At 37.3% G+C, this 19,752-nt stretch overlaps 1 protein-coding gene across 20 annotated transcripts in view; it reads right to left on the reverse strand.

Moving 5' to 3' along the window:
- Window positions 1–19,752, reverse strand: part of ROBO2 (roundabout guidance receptor 2) — a 1,073,259-nt gene that overhangs the window by 385,642 nt on the left and 667,865 nt on the right. For all 20 annotated transcript variants that reach the window (XM_061453979.1, XM_061453978.1, XM_061453980.1 and 17 more), the window contains one exon: window positions 18,674–19,000. In XM_061453979.1, the coding sequence (XP_061309963.1) occupies window positions 18,674–19,000 (327 nt within the window). The remainder of the gene's footprint in view (window positions 1–18,673; window positions 19,001–19,752) is intronic.

Genomic DNA, 19,752 nt, shown 5'->3' on the forward strand with positions numbered 1-19,752 from the left:
AATAAACTCCCTAATAGCACTGCTGTTAACTGTATTAACACTATTTTTCCTAATACCTGATATTAAATATAAAAATAATGGACAAATTAATTTTATATTGGAAAGAGTGTTTCTATAGAATGTCTTTTGAATCCATCTGCTAAATTGAGTTATAAATTAAAACTTAGGTAAAAAAAGATCTGCCAGTCATTTTAGCACTTCCTTTGGGCCGAAGTATCTGAGGCAGCTGCAAACATATATTTAACCTTCATATATTTTCTTTTAAATCAGCTTCCAAATGCATCTTGGAGAATGGGCTGTGACAATGGTTTAAAGCTTTATTCTCCTCTGCAGTTACAAGTCATCACAATGCTGACTCTAATCAGGTTACTCTGCATCTGTCTGTCACAAATAACCTAGTAACAACTAAATGGATTGCCATAAATCTTTCAATTAGAATTTATAACTTTATTAGCACAATATTTTTGAACTGATTGCATTACTTTGAAGAGCAGCTTTCATTTATTTTGTCATTTGGGGGTCAAATGTGTACAATGGCTGGAAGCGGCATACACAATAGGAAGCCTTACTTCAACTTCACGGTAGTCTCCAGGATTTCTCTTTTTCAGAGGCTATAGCCACATTTTTAAAGGAATACTTTCTTCTTGTGCTGAGGTTGAATGATGTTACCACTTGGCTAAATGTGACCAAGTTTCTTCATGACATACAAGGGTCATACTGCCAACTTTTATGGCCCTGATAAAGCTTCCTAAAAGAGTAATTTGCCATTGGGTAAGTTTTCAAAGGATTTTATTCATTTTGTTTTCTTTTTTTTTGTCTTGCTTGAATGCTGCTGAAATCCATGCTAAGGGTCAAATCTCTAAACAGGGGATGAGTATCAAGTGATACTCAGTGATCTTAACAAATGTGGCTCCATACATCTGTATCTGGATTCATCAGGTAGGAAAAAAAGAAAATGGCATTAGGCTCCTTAAAATTTTCAAATATTTGTTTCATTATTGTATGAATGCTATGCATTTTCTTTCCTGAACTATAACAATTCCAAACAGCACACATTATGGTTAAGTAAAGGAAATAACCTGAGCAGCTGAATTAGATGAATATGTTTCAGCGTTTTAAATTAAAACCACTGGTATACAAACAAACACAAACGCATTCATGTTACATAGGCACACGTTCACTTAAACCCCCAGAATCAAGGTACTCTAAGTTGCATTTTTGTTTTAAGAAACTAACTCTTACAATTTTTAGACATAAAATTTGGGGGAAAAAAACGTTAAAAAAAGATAAAAATCTAGTAATAGCTATTTTAGGGAAGCTGAAGCTAAAGCCACTTTCCTACCTGAAGGCTGAAAAAAGATCAGGAGTTCAAGTGAAAATAAATCCTTTGTGTTTTGCTAATTATTAAATGGGAGTTACTAACGTTCTGTTAACATGCATTGGATTCTCCGGTGAGATCTATGGATAACTTACCAGCATTCACTGGCTCTTTGTGTGTGTAAATGTAAATGCAGATATATATAATAGATAGTTCACTACTGTTTGTACGAGAGGTAGGTGAAAGGTGCCTAACAGCTAAAAAGTCTGTGTACAGGGAGACCATTGTCTAACAAAGTACTTCAACTCATACTTAAATGCTATAGAAAAATAATATTAATTAGAATACTTTATAGAAATCTATGGAGTCACTAGTTTAGATTTCAGTTGTTCCTTACAAACACAGAAAATTCTGCTCAGAAAGAGGTAGAAGCCTATGCCAAGTAAATTATTATAGAAACGAACAAGTTTATTACTACTTGTAATGTTTCTTTGTGTAACTGTACTATGACGCAGTCTCACCAAGTAGTGACCATCTACTTATTACCCACTGGACCTTTAATCTTCTAGACTCAGTTGCAAAGCCCCTTTCAAATGAATGAAAAATTTATTGACCTGTCCTCCGGCATAGACCACAAGTCTGAGAATTTGGCAGAGTAAGTCAGAGATGTGACAGAATTAGTAAGCTGTTCAAATTTCACTGTTCCACTTCATTCTTTCTCTATACATTAAATGATCATAACATCAAGCCACACTTTTTCCATTCCCTAGACAAGCCAGCAGTCATGCAAGAGACACAGAAGGATGCAGAACACTTTTGTTGGTCTGAAAATACATGCCACCCATATTTAACCTGAAATCTATCAGACACAGTTTGTGACATTATTTTATCACTGTTGTGCTGTCAGGATGAGACATCATTAATTTTTTTCAAGTTTCAATTGTTTTAATAAACTTTAATGCTTGTAATATAACACATTGTACTGAACAAAGCCTTAGGTTAGACTTTAATAGAAGCAAATTTTCACACTCCTAGAATTAATTTGAGAAAGTTTTGGTTTTGCAGCTCTGAATCTAACAATCTAAGCATTGCATTCATTTCTAGGAAGCTTTCTTATTTTCCCTCTCAATATTTAGGCAGGGACATACATTAATACACCTAGATCTTAGAGCAATGAGCATCATCTACTCCAATAACTGTTAAAGATAGTTCTAAAAAATTGGTCAAAATAAACTATGATTTTTTTAAGATTCAAACACTATTTCTCAATATAAATATAGCACATTCAGTTTTAAGAAAAATCAGACAAAAAATACATACTTAATTTCCTCCCATATCAAATTCCACTTTTATTTGAAACTACAAGTTTTTATCAGTTATGACTATGTGTTTTTAAAAGCTTATTTTTAACTCAAGACCATACAGCTGTAAAAGCAAGAAGTACTTAGTGTACCAAAAACCTCACTAGATTGATCTGCATTATACTTAACCACTGAATTGGAAAACTAAGAATATTAATATGGCAGCTTTGACATCACAACAATTGATGCAAATTCTAGGGTCTAACTTGATAATTCCTGTGTGCTTCCCCCAGTGAAAGAGCCAAACTATTGTCATATTATAAGTGTGCGTGCAGTTTAACCTTACTTCATTTTTGTAACAGGGAATTGTGACAAAGAACTGGAATTCATTTTCTAAAATAATACATCTTATGTGTCAATAAAAAGAAACAAGAGAAGTCACAAGAATTAATGAGGTTGATTATAAGTCAGAGATCTCAAAAAGGATATTATCAATTCTAAAGCAAGTCAAATGTCAAACTTGGGTTAAAAGTCATTTCAAGTACTGCATATATTCTTCTACGCTTTAGGATAATCCCCTGTAGATGAATGCCTTCTTATGGTTTTTCCCCTTTCAATATATTCAAAATACTTGGCAAAAGTAAATTCAAGTAGGCAGTTGAAACTAAGGTACCTCTGCAGACAAGTAAGAAAATAAGCAGCTGTATGCATGTGAAGCCTCCCCGCGCTAAAAGAACAACTTCTGTACAAAGCTGCACATGCAGTTTAACACTTATCACATCCAATGAGTAAACTGCTTATATCAACAGGAGCAGAATGTCTCTCAGCTACCTACCGTGCTAGCATGAGTTGAGCATTTCACATCAGCAATATGCTTAGCCTCACAATCTGTTTTGAGATAAAGAAGTATTGGCTAGCGATTTGTAAAATAGGGGTGGTAATATTTAGAAGTCTGAGGCAGAAGAAAGAACTGAAACTGTAGCATTTTCTCTTCCATTCTAATCCTGGAAGGAATATTAGCTAAAACATGGAAATCAAATTCTGCACTAGCAAATACTTTATGCAATGGACATTACAAAATGAATAAGAAAAAAGTTCATTCTACAAAGGTTTAACTCTGCTTTATTTTCATCGTGACAGCATTTTGAATCCACAAAAGAACTTCAAGGCTTAAATGAGATCCATTCATCGGTTAACTGATACAGGCACTGACTGAGGTTTGGGTCTGACTTTTATTTAGTATTAGTAATAAAATTGTAGTTTATTCCTCTGGAAATAAAATTAGCCACTTTACCTCCTCTCGAAGCATCTTTCCTCCTTGGCTGCACATGACATTCTGGTTTCAAATGTCATACTTGTAAGTTATTTGGAATTAAAAGACATTTCTATGGAACTGCTATATTAAATGGATCCTTAACTTGTTTCTGATTTAAAAGATAGATAGGTACTTAAAAAAAAATACAACCAAACAATTTTTCTTCTATAAAGGCATTTGTTAATAGCTGGTATAATACCAACACAGAAGCATTATTAAACTTTAAATGATGATAGTAACACTTCTCTAGAAACTCCCATTCATCATCTTGGATGAAGTCCAGTGGGTTATAGATTAAAAGTCATATTTGCTCAAAGCCACATACAATGAAACCCCATTCATGCTGTGTTGTCTGGACCAAGATGAAGAGTAATGACAATAAACAAGTTTTAAATTCTTCACTAATGTTAGATTTCACTTCATACATCACTACTACATATATCAATTATGCTCAATTGCATCTTTCAGGTCAACATCCCAAAAGAGTACTAGATTAATGTGCTTCACAAGTCACAACATAGGAAATGTTCCCATACACTGTCTACAAGACTACGAAACATGCACTGAGGAAGAGATAACCAGTCAAACCCTATAAAGTCACATGGTTCGACATGTATACATTACCAGGGAAAGCCAGGAAACTCAAAGTTACAGTATAGCAGCATCCTTAAATTAAGGTAAATAAATGTAGCTACATTGCAAGTAGTGCACATAGTCAGTGAACTACATTACAAAATGAACCAGAAGAATGTAGCAGATGTTCTACCACCACTGTCTTCCTTTGTAGCTCCATACATGAAGTTACTTCAATTGAAGGGGAGGGTATCTCCCTTTCACCCAGGGCCTCTAAGTTTGTTTGATATTTTGAGTGTTTCCTGAAAATAAGGGTATGCCATCAGGAGGAAACAACAACTTTACATCTTTCTTTTTCATTCCAGTCACCATTCTTTCTCTCCTCATCTTCCTCCTCTCTTAGTACTTCCACACAACAGTAGCACACTTAGTAGAAAAATCAGCCCTCTGAAGTGCTTAACTCAGATAAGAAACACAAGAATTATTCAGTAAAATCACAGACTAAAGTGCAGGAGTTTGTTTGACTGGCTATTCCCACATTGCAGTATTTTTTTTTTCTGTGGAAGAAGAGAATTAACTGATAAAAGAACTGTTGGATATCTGGTTACAGAATACATATGTAATTTCAAACTAGGTTTAACACCCTATGCCCCACACTTGAAAAGGATCTGTAGAAATATGGTGGGAAGACACAATCGGGAGAGATAATGCTGCAAGAAAGCGTGAAGGAATCATTAGAAAAAACAGCAATTCATATTCTGAAGATCAGAACACGGAAGGTATGAGTGCTCTCTCTGAAGTCAGAGATACTTGAGGGATCTTCTGTTCAGTGCTAAAGTAGACGAACGAGCAGAGTGATAGTCCCGTAAGAGGAAGAGTGGAAATACCTTTAGTTTAGTAAGATATAAATAAAAATCACAAGCACAACAACAGAAACCACTGAGGAGATAGATCTCAAACATTAGAGGAGTTTTTTGAGGAGTAACTTCCCCACCATGACAGTCACTGTTACTTTGCTAACCTTGACAATGTTCAGGTGTCTAAAATGGCACTAATTCATTCACTACATCTCTCAGGCATCCTTCTCTTTTATCACAATATAAGAAGCCTCTGATTTTTGTCACCTAGAAATACAGTAGTGCACCATCTCCTCCAACTGGGCTTGCTCACAATGATTTCAGGATTCTAGGAAAAAAACCCTTAATCTTAGACAGGCTGTCAGTGAGTAATAGCAAGATTTACCATGTAACAGGCATGAAATGAGAACACCTCTAAAAGGATATCTGTTTCAGTATAAATTTGCTAGTTTTATATTTCAAAAATCATCCAATATTTTCTGCCTCAAAAGTGTCCAGTTACTCTAAAGCCAAAGCTCCTCCAATTCTGAAAAGCACTTTTATTTCTTGAAACATTCCAGGAAAGGACAAGTATCAGTGAATTACGGCTCTGTAACTTACTTAGCCTGCTACTGACCCTAGCATACCCTTTAGTAGTTGGCACTAATGCATGTTTTTATCACCAAAAAAGATGATACCCTTCTAATTTCTGTGACATCTCTCCTATCAGTCCTGAGCACAACATTCCCAGTACCTATATTCATGATCACACAGGTAGCTGAGCATGTTCCTGCGCAGGCAAATGCGTTACGAATTCTCAGATGATGAACTACGCTAAGGCTGGATGTCAGAGGTGATGAAACTGATAATCCATCAGTAATTTTCTACCCACCACAACAGCTCTGACCCACTGCACTAAATGAATCTATTTAATCACTGACCAGTCAATTGATCAGAAAGTGCCACAGGGTAAAGAGAGTGTTTTGACAAAGAGAAGACAGACACTACCTAAACCACTGTCACAACCGTAAGTGTACCTTATCACAGCATCTTAACCCACAGACAGATTCAACCTGAAATCATACTAGAGAAAAGAAGTTTTGTTCACGGCAAAGTACAAAACTCCTAAGATTTTCCTTAAGAGAATAACCTTGGCAAAACACATCAGACTACTTTTTCTGGTGAAAACCACAAAAAAAAAAACACAACTCCAATCACTCCTGATGAACCACAGCCCAAATAACACACAATACAACCACAGAGTGCTGCTTCCATAGCAGGTTTTTCATCACCTTTCTGGATGATGTATCTACCTCTGGTCTGACTGCTGCCAGCTTCATGACTAAGAAGAATGGCAGGCCGAATCTTGCACCCTTCACAGAAGTCTTAAGCAAACTTTTCCTGGCTTGCAAAACCTAACTGCATAGAAAGCAGCATTTTTCCCCAGGTGTTCTTATGGCAAAACAACATGCCTCCCCAGCATCAGGTTATTAATGCTTCATTTTCCTGATGTTCTGTGTTGGCAGCCATGACAGAAAGCTTTGAACTTGTTTATTCACACTTGTTTAATCCTGTCTCCACACAGCACATCACGGTCTGTGGGGCTAGGAAGATGGATGAGTGAAACCAAGGCCACGAGGGGGTCAGGGTCATGATGTCACTGGATCTCAATAACTCCATCACTCACTGTAGCAGGCACTTCAGAGGTCACCTCAACTGAGGAGTTCAGGATAGAAGATGGAAAAACAGCTGGCCCAAGTGTACACATATTCCCTGCAGTTGATGCAACATATGGAAAAAAGTACAGATCCTTACTTGCACTGCCTCTTTATTTCCTAGAGTTGCTTTTAGTCTACTTGATAAGGAAAAGAAGTGGTTTTTTTTTATACAAATATGAAATAGTTATCACAGAAGCATGAAGGCTGAAGAGAGGACTGCTAAAAATCAGAAACAAATGATCAATTTAGTATTTCTTCCGTACCTATTTGCATATGTATTTAACTGATTGAAAGGGAGCAAAAAGAATATACAAAATCATAAACTGCCTCTAACACACAGAGACAATGGATGGAAATACATACATTTCATACTGCAGTTGTGTTGCGCACACTGTGAACCTGACAAAGAAGCTTCTTTGAAGCACAGGCAGTGACAGATTACATTAAACCCCTACATCGTCTGTTACTTGGGAATTTTATTGCGCACCAATAATAGAGCCTACTTCTTAAAAGATGTGTTTATAGAGTATATGTATTTCATATTATTAATATATATATTGCATGTTAAATCCTGTTTGTTCACTGGTTATGTCACTGATAGGAAGGCGATGACATGGCGACAGAAAACTGTTTCTTCCTCATGGCTCTTAATTTCTACTTTTTACATCCATTCCTCATAATGAGCCATTCTGAAAAAGTGAAATTATTTCCAAGAGAGATGAAAATTAGTATTATTAAACTACCTTTAAGCACATCTGCAGCACTGGAATAAAACAACTGTGAAAGGGGTTTGATATGACAGAAACCAAGTTCTCATTTGTTCAGTATACAGGTGTATCATGAGAAAAGTGACATATAAACCTAGATCTGCACATGTGCACAGTGTATTTATGAAAACCAGTCACAATATTTTGATGAATGGCAAAATTAGCAAGTGAATTATATAAAGAATACTCAAAAGACAAGCTTTTATTCTAGCGAGTGAAAACAAGTCCTTACAATCTGACCAAGTTATTTGATAAGAAAACCCAGATTTAAAAAGCCAGGGCTCTGTCCCAGACTCCAATTTCACAACAACTTTAAAAGCACGGGCTCCAGTGGAAATATCATTTAGACCTATGACACTAGTAGGTAAAGAAGTAATTCTCAAACAACTTGCAGATCAAACTGTATCACCACCCTCTGGTTTCTTGGTGGGCCTTCTTGCCTGCCTTTTTCTTGGGTGGTGAGAGATGGGTGTTGGCAGAACTTACCTGTTTGGGGATGATTATTTCTGTGGGTTGTTTTGCTTTTTGTACTGTTTTTGTAAGATGTCAATTTCTTAGAGGTAAAGGAAACCTTTTTGTTTGGATTGCTGAAATCTATTTCCCTATGGCCCACCTTCTGAAAAGTTTATTTATATTAGGTGCTTTCAGGGGTAGGATGTTTTCACATTGTTCAATAAGATTGACAGGATCAAAGTTTACATAATGCATATAAGATCTATTAAAAAGTCCATTATTTACAAGAACTAATACATTCAGAATCAGATGCTGTTCAATGGGAACACAATCTGAACAACAGCATTAAGAAAAGTCACTTGGCTTGCTTATAGTTGGGAGAGACACAAATAAAATAGAATACCCCTCATATTCTTAAATACCATACTACCTATCAGAAGTTCTGGCTTCTGGTTGTGGTTCTGCAATCAATGTGACACATGACTTTGAACAGATGGCTCTGAATCTCCAAGAAAAGATGACTGATGTTCAGTATTGCCACTACTGACTTTTAGGCATGCATCTCGAGGAGTGGAAATTACAGGTTTGAATCAGGTAATTAAGTTGCTTCTACTGCAGAGTAAGAACTGTATATATGCTAATTGAATGTATGGCGGCTGTAGCATATGTATCTTTAGCATGTGGAGCATGAGGCTTAAATCCCAGCTCCTGTTTTTGTCACTATCCAAGATAGATCACTGCACTAGGTAGACCAACTGGTGAGACCCAGTAGTGCATTTTGGCACTGCTTCCAGCGTAAAAGAGGAAATGTGTCCTGAAAAACAAATTTACAGCTCCATCTTTCAAAACTAGGAAAGAATAAAAATGTATAATTCTCAAAAGCAGTGTGACCACACTGCAACCAAAATGTCTCTTCATATTTACAGCTGATAATCTGTGTATTCCAAAGGCTATATATGCACGTAAAACTTGTGAAGAATTTGCATCTATCATTGAAATAAATGGAAAGCTCTCCTGATGACGCTTACTTTTTTTCTTCCATGTAAAATAAAACCAGAACATTTTATCTAACTACCTCAATAGTGCTCTTCTGGACAAAACTCAGGAGTTCTTATATTCTAACCACACCTAAAGTTCCATTTAATAACCATCTCTGCTAAAACACAAAGTGATCATCCTATTTCTGACAACTTCAGGGACAGCATGGAATAATTAGTTTCAAAAGTTGAAGTCGAAGGATTGTAAGGAATTCTTTTGTTCCTTTTCCACGCCTACATTCTTTTAAATTATACTTGTGTGTGTACATATGCAGCAGATGGAGAACTTTTTGCATACATTATGATCTAAAAAATAAGTCAAAAGATTAACCCAGCTTTTGCACGACTGCTACTTGCCTTATCTGCTTAAACAGGGGATATTTTTCCTCAGATTCTCACGTATGCATTGGTGTTTTGAGATTGTAACAGAAGCTAATGAGAGTCAGTGAAACTACCTCCTTCCCACGAGTAATGTTCATATGACTCAGCCTTTCTGAGCTGGTATCCTGTTCATAAGCTGACAGAAACTGGTCTCTTTCCTGTTTGTTTTATCAACTGATTTTGCATAAAAGGTGAGCAAGAGGCAGGTTTCAAGTCCTATTAGAAGAAGCAAAGTCCTCCAGCAAGATGCAGGCGGATGAAGAAAATTGCCAATTTTGAACGCCAAGGCCACCTTCTACTTTGGCACACAAGATTAGGCAACAAACCCAGCAGGACCCAACAAGAGTACCACATTAAACAGGAAGAACTGGATGCCACTGAAGACTAGTGAAGGAGACACTAGATGAAATGGAGTAATAGCAAGTGCAAGGTCATATGCCTTTGAGCTCATCACAGGGAAGTTTACCACCATCACAGGGAAGTAGAAGCTCATCTGTTACAAATTACACAGGAAAAGAAAGATCTGCATTAGATTACCATGGAATGACTATGAGCTACCAAATGCTTAGAAAAAGTAAAATATGATCAGAGGACTGATAGATAAGGGACCAGTGAAGGTAGTGATTAACATTAGTTTATAATGCACAGCATGCAAGTGTCAAAATATCATATACCATCTACCCACCCAGGTCTCAGAAAACATATGCAGACTAGAGCAGGTGAATAACTACTAGGATCTAACATACTTTCCAAGAGAACACAAGCTTTTCTTGTTTAGTTTAGCAAAAGCAGAGATGAGAAGTGATACCACTGCGATCTATCAATAAAAAGGAGAGAAAACAACTAAAGAAAAATGAGATCACAAGAATAAACATAAATTAAGTATGTTTATATTTACCTTGGAAACATTAGAATTATTCTTCACTGGAAGATGTTAAGTTCCAAAACAGGCTTCCAAGAGAAACAGGAATGAAGGGGAAAGCAAGCAAACTGCTTTTCAAAGTGAAGCTTGAAAAGTTTCTGAATGGAATTACAAAATACAGCTGTGTAGAATACATTGGACTCAGCAATCTAAGGCTCCCAGTTCTTTACATCTCTACATCCCTTTGTACAGTGGCAGAGAGATCTATGAGACAGCAGAAAGAGTCTGTGTATGCCTTCCTTCTCCAACATGATGAGGCAATTTCTGAAGTGTCAGTACACATTCAAATCACTCCCACTTGAAAAAATCATGCAGAGGAGTGGAACAAAACCACTACTTCATTTCCTGCATAAATTCCAAGTATTAGAAACTTATTCAAAGTATAACATCTGTGGGAGCATTTCAAGTGGAATTATGACCAAATATATGATTAGATTTCAGTCCTTTAAAAACAGGAACAGGGGGAAGAACTTATCTGAATAAAGACAGGGGAGGGGTGGAAAGGAAGAAGGAAAAGGTTGTGTTGTCCTCAAACAAATACAGTGATTATCAGAATAAAAACCTGTATACATACATATATATATGTACATATAAAACATCCACCAATCTTACCCTAATAATTACTGTTACTTACGACAGCAATGAACTTTGTTAGAATTGAGATCATTCAACATGTGCAAAGGAATGGTGTGAAATACCACTTTGAATTAGTACTTTTTTTAAGCCTAACTGAATTTGCAGAATAGCACAACGTTTGAAACATATGCCAACAATAACTAGTAGTTCAATTAACTTTCAGAGTGCTTATAGGTTCCTGAGCAAAGGGAGCACAGTTGTAAAAATGCAGTGTTATCCTCTCCTTCATTTCCCAGATGAATTAAAAATAGAGAAACATCAACCAAACGCATCAGTACATGGTAGCGCACACACTAACAGATCAGCCAACAGCTGCTCTCTTTCAAGGGATCTGTAAAGTGATCAGCAGTTCCTTAGCTGTCAACATTTTATCAGGTAGAGCACTCAAAGATACATGAACAGCAGGATTTGATTTAAAAAAATAAAATCAAAGGGAAGGGGAAGAAGGAAGCCGATAAAAATCAAATGAGGACATGCACAAGAAATTATTAGAAGCAGAATCAGATTGAGCACACTACAAATAGCTTCTAGAAAGGTTACACTGAAAGCTCTCTCTCAGATGGGAAAAAAAGGACACACCCTGGGCAGAAGAATTTAAGGAATAAATTAGAGATCCCACAGAAAGCTTCTCTATAAACATTTCTGGATGTGAGAAATTATTCCTACTACAGGAACACTAGGGATGATACTAGACTGCATGACTACATAGTGCAAGAGAGCATATTGCAATAACATACTAACCCGTTCTGAAGGAATTAATTCACATGGTGGAACCAATTTGCAGCTGTTAAGGAAACATTTTGCTAGGCTGATATACCCTTCTTGGCCAACAAAACCAGCTGAGTACAAGTGCTCATAACAAACACTATTCTGGTACCTAGGCCTCTGTATCTTATATGAACCTACATATCTTTCTTTAGAGCTCATCGTGCTGTGAACACCTACATCTATTTTAAGATGAGCACAGTATGAAAAGAGGAAAAAGAAAATGGAGAACAAGAATGAGGTCTGGAGAAGCCTACAGGCCATGTACAGCTTGATATTATGACTGAAATTATGTTAAATATCTTTGAATCTACCATCCCTGTGATAGCTCTAATGTGTGAGGAAACATTAGCACCTTTAGCCTTGAACTAAACGTTGAAACCTGCATGTCCAGGTGGAGCTCAAAGGATATGAAATAAAGATGTAATGATGCAGTAACTTGCCTAGGACCTAATGGATGATGAGGGGAAGAACTGTTTTTGTCCATGTTGAAGGCCTCAGTGCTGAAGCACAATCTTTAAACAGTTTGTGAGAAATGTGGTTAACAGCAGGAGATACACTCCTGTTTCTAGAAACACTAGAAACACATATTCAGCTAAAAGCTGAACCAATAAGGTAAATCATCAGAACTACTTTTATGATTCAAAAGGAAACTAGGATGAGACATCAGTCAGGTCTTGATTTATCTGATGTGGCTTCACTCACTGGTATTTAACAACAGCTTTAATTTCTAACAGTGACTGCAGGAATTAAATTCTGTCCTATACAGCAATGCTGTATAATGCAATGGTTTCTAACAACTGTACTCCCAGTGGCTCCAGTCTAATCCACAGAAATTGCTTATTGCAAACTTCAAAAGTACAGAGAAGGTTAGAAGTGGTCCCCCCTATCTTGTGAAATCTGCTTTTTTTCTGCATCTAATCAGATTTTCTTTTTTTGAGGGGAATTTTATTTCCATTAAGTGTGCTGTGACAAAATCCATGGTTTGTTTTATTTCTTCTCAGAGCAACGGAGAAGATAAGAAAAAGCATGATACTTTTCAATGTCCTGATATGGCTCATTCAGAGGACCACAGTCTCCAGTACTTCAATTTCTACAATAATTATTTCTGTCTTGATGAAAGCAAAAGACTGTCAGCTCAGACAGGAAGCTTTTCACACTCTGTTTAGAAGGACAAGGACAAGAGGGATAGAAGTAAATGAACAGGATGTATTCTTCACATGTGAAAGTAACCACAAAGCAAAACAAACTTCAAAATCACTAGTATCAGAATTAATGACAATTTTACATTTTAAGTCATATGTCACAGAAACTAGATGGGAAAAAAAGATAATCATCCACCCATTTTACAGTCACATATATTGTGGTTTTTTCTTAATCCTATTTTACAAGTGGTATTTACCCTGAATATTTCAAATGGAACGAACTCTGTTACTATGACCATATTGCAGCCTTTTGCACATGCTCCAGCAAAGAGTCATTAGCATTATGATGCAAAGGTGATTGCATAGCTTCTATTTTATACCTCTCAGCCTTTACTCACTGAATATTAAAACATATCTGTTTTATTCGAAAAATTACTGTCTCCCATCTTAAAGACCTGGCTTATGCTTGCTTTGGAATACACCTGTGACTCTTCACACTAAACTCAGTGTAGTACTTAGCTTCTCTTGTTACAGATAAAAACATAATTCAGTTTTAGATCTAGCATAAACAGGATCATTATGTTTGGAGAGTGTTCCAAAGCCTGCTATTCAAGCAATCTGTGACATATAAATAATGCAAGACCTTTTCTTTCTCCAAATGACTTCAGTTCAAGCACAGACTCAGAAAGATGGAAGCCCAAATTTATATTGCCATTACAAAATTCAATCTATTTCTGGTTCTCCAATTGAATTATGACTCAGAGTCTTCCACTGTTTTCTATTAGCACCAACCCACACACTCCTACCTTTTGCCAACCCATGGAGAAAATAATCTTATTTGTGAATATTCCTGAGCTTTATATTAACATGGCAGCAAACCCCAGCTAATCTGAAACACTTCATGTTTTCTTTTAAAGGAAAGTAAGGTAGAAAATGGCTCTTTTTTTTCTTTCCCCTTCCCCCCCTCAACCTCTGAACCATAACCTCCTTGCCACTAAAGCATTCAACACCTCATTTAATCTCTCCTCGCTGCATTGGCACAGCACTGGAAAAGGAAAAGGGAAAAAAAATAATCTGGGGACTTCATCAATTTTTCATGAATTTTCATTTAGGCCAAAGCCCCCTCTAACAGTGGTCGATAGATCAAGCTGCTGTCACATATTTAACACCTGGGGCTACAGCTGCTATCTCTGGGGGCTGCCACTGACTCACCCTTAGATCAGAGGCAGCCTGAGTCAGTGCGAGGACCCTCGTTGCTCTTTCTCTCACTTACATGTGGCGCCCTGGTGCTCGCTACTGAAATCGTAGCTACAAATGTGCCTTCCGATATTCCCACTGGAAAATTCCACTACATAGGTCCAACCGTGTCAATTCGCACGTGGTGGAAAACTGTGTTTTTTATTTTAAAACTTCCGGCTTTCAAATATGAAAACAAGTTTTATGAAAGATCAAACTATTTCAAGCCTGCTTCCCTTTCTGAAATCCTCCCAAGAAAATCCGAGCATCAACATATTTCTATTGATGCCAACCCTTATTCAGGCTCAATGGAAATATTCTAATACACAAAATCAAAAGAATGATATTTTACTCTTTTGAATATGATTCTTTGTAGTTGTTTTGGTACTAGAATGCTTATTTTTAATGATTTAACCATGAAACATATAAATAGTACATCAGAATTTGCCACATTACTTTTTTCTTTTAAGGAAGCTTCTAGTAAAAAAAATAATTAAAAAAAAATAAAATAAAAAAATAATGAAACAGAATCAATCATGTCAACCGGAAACTGTGCCTTCAAATACAAACTCCTCTTTCCCCCTAAATGTCTTCTGGAATAAAAACTTTCTAAACTAAAGGCAAAGAAATTGTGAAAGCACATCCTATATGTTAGCGATGTTTTTAAAGTAACTTCCCAAATCATAGTTCTCCAGTTTCACTGGCACAGAGAAATTTTTCTGAGGACATACATCAGCACAGAACTATCTGCCCTTGACTGTATGCACATGCTCAGAATAGGAATGGATTTAAAAGCACACTCAAATGCTTCGGATGGGCTGGTACGTAAATTCATGTTTGGGAAAGATGCTAACTCCTACTTCATCAAAAAGTGTTTTGGGACTTCAGCAACTTGCAAAAAAGTCACTCCAAAAACTCAACAGACAAAATGACTGCATTCAAGATGGGTCACACATTGTTCTGAATCACTGTACTCCCCAACTGAACTTCACAGGAGAGTTTTTCTTCTGTCTTTATATAAAAAGGGATACATCAGGACATTTTCAATCCCACTGCCCACTGGGGAGGGAGAAGGAAATAGAAGAGAATGAACCACAATTAACACTGTTTATCATCTGAATGCAGAAGCACACTTAATAGATACATAAACCCAATAAATATTTCCTTCATAAATCATTCAAAAGTTGGAAGTACACATTACTAGTAACTGGCAATTTAATAAGCAAAGTAAAACAATTACTGATTCTTTCACTAAAACAGCAGACTCAAGCATTTTAAACCTGTAAAAAACAGCAGTTTGTCACTAATGACACCATTTGAGGCCACCTACAGTCAGATAACAATCCAAAGCCCTGTTGTCAGAAAAGGACAACTGTCCTTTTTCTGGTGATGAAAACAGCTTGATTTAGTGTGGAAAGAGCAGTTTTCAACACTATCACAAACAGCACAAGACACAATGGCATGTACAGCTCACATGGACAGGGCTGCGCTATCCAGGCAACTCAACAGTTTTCAGCAGCAGTTAAGAACAGGTGAATGAGGACTCTCTGCTGACAACAGGCTGTCAGCAGCAACTCATTTCCCTAGCGAGCAAATGTGCTGCTGCAGAGCTGCCCATCTTCCTCAGGCCAGAAACAATGACGTTAAGATAACAGTTAAAAGCCTCAAAATAACTGTTCTCTGAAAGTCACTTGGAAACTTGATTTAGAACCAAAAATCATATAAAAAGGTGTCTCACAACCAAGGAAAGCCAGGTAGCTTTGCTGTCATCCTCCAAAGGATGCCTTTGATACACGTCAAACACTGCCATGTGCTTTTAAAACCAGCAAACATAAACCCAGCAGAAACTCCAAAATTAAGTAAACAGGCAATGTACATTATATTCACTTCTTTTCTTTGATGAAGACATTCCTGTAATCACAGCCATAGCATGGCTCAAGAAAAGAAAAGCGCTGTTGAAGTGGAACAGGATTGCCTGCTTTAGACTGCTAAACCATTTAATTGAGGAATTCAGTCAGTTAAATTTCAAAGCTATGAAAACAGTATAATAATCAAGTGTCAGGTTCATGTTGCTGTTGGAAAAAACTTTGTCTATAGTTTCAAATCTCCAGTTTCAAGTTCTATGATCCTGCTTTAAATTAGCTCTGACAATGATACATAGTTTTAGTATTTTTAAAGTCTTCTACTATCTCACATACAGTTCATGCATGACCTGCCACCAGCTACAGTGGTTTGATGACTGAGAAAAGGGAAATATAACCCCTGTTTTCAAGAAGGGGTAAATGGAAGACCCAGGGACCTACATACCAGTCAGTCTCACCTCTGTGCCTGGCAGAATCATGGAGAGGACCCTTGATACGCTTGAGAGATGGCCAATGCCAACCTCATGAAGTTCAACAAAGCAAAATGCAAGGTCCTACACTAGGGCTGGAGCACTCCCAGGCACAGAAGTGATTCACAGAAGCCCTAAGGAAAAAGACTTGGGGGTGTTGGTTGATAAGAAACTGAACATGAGCCAGTAGTATGCACTCACAGCCTAGAAACCAACCATGTGCTGGGCTGCATCAAAAGGAGTGTGACCAGCAGGTTGAAGAAGGTGATCCTGCCCCTCCACTCTGATCTCATGTGACCTCACTTGCAGTTCTGGGGTCCTCAACATAAAAAAGACATGGAGCTGCTGGAGCAAGTCCAGAGGAGGCCACGAGGATGATCAGGGGGCTGGAGCACCTCCTGTATGAAGACAGGCTGAGAAAGTTGGGGCTGTTCAGCCTGGAGAAGAGAAGGCTGCATGGAGACCTCATAGCAGCCTTCCAGTATCTGAAGGGAGGCTATAAGGATCCTCGGGAGGGACTCTTCATTAGGGACTGTAGTGATAGGACAAGGGGAGATGGGCTTAAACTTAAGCAGGGGAAGTTCAGGTTAGATATAATGAAGAAGTTCTTTACTGTGAGGATCGTGAGGCATTGGAAAAGGTTGCAAGATTTTAACTTGTATATGCCCCTCTCACAGGATTTGTCAACAGTTTTAAAACCAGCTGTACAGAGACAGAAATAATCCAGTAAATTTGCTCAATTCCTAAATACCTACCAAAACTAAATAACATTCTGTGATGCTTTTATTGGAAGATATACATTTAATTGTGCCTTAAGTGTATGACAAAACCCTTTTCAGTTTTTGTTTGAAACCATTCTGAATCTAGGTTATGCCAAGTGACAGGTAATGAACAACTCTGTATTCAGACTGCATCAGGAATAACGACTTCTGTGCTTTTCTTTTTCTCACCCTTTAAACTTACATACTTTCTGATGTATACTTAAATCCATTCTTACCAAGTAAGCAATGCAAGTTTGTGCTAAAGCCCTATTTCAGTCAAACACATTTTAGTGAAGCTACTGCCAGATGAAGAACTCGGTGAGGAGAACTGAAGTCCAGCAAGAGGAGAGCATTCATAAATTTACTAAAATACACCTCTATGTGAAGATACACAGCTACTCTTAGTTGATACTCTGAATACAAAGATCAGTGTTTATTCAACTTAAATATCTAAGCAGAAAAAAAAACCAACAAAGGCAACACATTTTATGTATGATGAGCTTGTTTGCTCTGTGAATATAACGAATGTCCCCACTAACTCTACTGGAAGCAGATCATGCATGCCAGGTGGTCTCTGAAAGAGCCATAACGACTCCTCTGTTAAGACAAAGAGAATCAATAAAGAGTAAGACTGCTCTGGATGATATGAGAAACGGTCAACAATTTCACTTGCCATTCACATAATGAATGAGGCCTGTATCATGTTTATGATAGAGGAGCATATATCAAGGTTTCCAGCAGTACGGAATGTGAGTCACCAAGAAGCTGTCTGCTTCTGTTGAGGTAACAGATGACTAGATAAAGAGAAACAGACAGTGCACCTTATATTAACTGATAGGTATTTTTCCACATTAGTTTCAATATAACCAACTTCAGTCATAATTTAAAAATTAGATTATTCTTCAGAGGAAGATTAGCCCTTGTCCACGTTTGTGTCAATCATGATTATACACTGGCTAGAACCTTGTTTCAGTATAAATCACATACTCCTTATGGTCACTGCTGTTGTATAAATGCATGTAAAAATGCCTTGACTAAGAGCGATAACTAACGACAAAATGCCATACTTACCTACGTTTGTTGTCTCCCAGACTGCTGACTGTGTGCAAGTGCTGGATGACACCATAAAAAGCATTTATAAACTTTTATGCAATCCTAATCATATAAAACTACTCACATGCCACTTCCAGGGACGCATTGCGACTCACAGCTTCTCCAAGATAGTTCCTTGCTACGCAAACATAACTTCCTTCATCAGGTTTACTCCTGCGTCCGTGCACGATACGCAAGAAAAATAAAGATCCGCTGGGCAGCAGCATGCGGTGGGAGCGTGGATCATCCTTGTCTGTTTCCACTCTCTCTCCGTCCTTGTACCACTCAATAGTAGGAGTTGGCCGTCCTTCAGCTTTGCAGTTCAAAGTTGTTGGTTCTCCTTTAGAGACTATGACATCTGAAGGATGCTCAACAATCCGTGGTGGAAAATCCTCCTGGCGGAGACGGGATCCTACAGTGAAAGAAGAAAGGGAGGAAAGAACAATTTATTTTACCTCTTTAGACTTTGCAAAAAGTTCTCACAAGTTATTCCTTTAATGCCACAAAAATTTTCAAAACAAAAAAGAAAATATGAAATCCTGTACACATCTGATATTGTTTTGTCTGATATCAGAGACTGCATCTGGCACTTTCAAGTCCCAAAACCCGAGTTGAACTATACACCTCTAAGGCCTTATCAAATCTGTACCACGTGCAGACTGGGCTTAAAGGAGGATCTCTTACACATAAATGCATGACAATCTTTCCCTTATTCCAATAATCTATTTACATTTGCTTCTAGATTCCTGTGTGTTTCTGGATTCCACAGCTACTGTTCTCCCACCCTTTTTATGTGTCAGATTCAACAAATGGACATCCAAAAACACTGCCTTACCACCTACTGCATAACAGATCTTTGAAGTTTTACATATATGCCTTATATCCCTTTTCCACAAAGGGCCCAGGCATGAAAAGATATGGAAATAAAACCCCACAAAACCACAAACCAGAGAAGTATTCCTTCCTTCATGAATTTCTAGTATAACAGTTGGCAATTTTAACTGTTCACAAATGTCTAAAGTTATTAATGAGCTTTATTTTTATTTGGAAATCTCAAATGGTAACTGCACATTAGAAATCTGCAGGGGATTGCACGCATATATACACATACACAAATTCAATATAGGCATACATGTGCTTGAAAAAGCACTGCAAACACCTGTG

This window comes from Pezoporus flaviventris, unplaced genomic scaffold, assembly GCF_033815535.1.
Source record: "Pezoporus flaviventris isolate CSIRO_AGI_PZ_B2104156 unplaced genomic scaffold, CSIRO_AGI_Pfla_v1 ptg000015l, whole genome shotgun sequence".
Classification (NCBI taxonomy): Eukaryota; Metazoa; Chordata; class Aves; order Psittaciformes; family Psittacidae; genus Pezoporus; species Pezoporus flaviventris.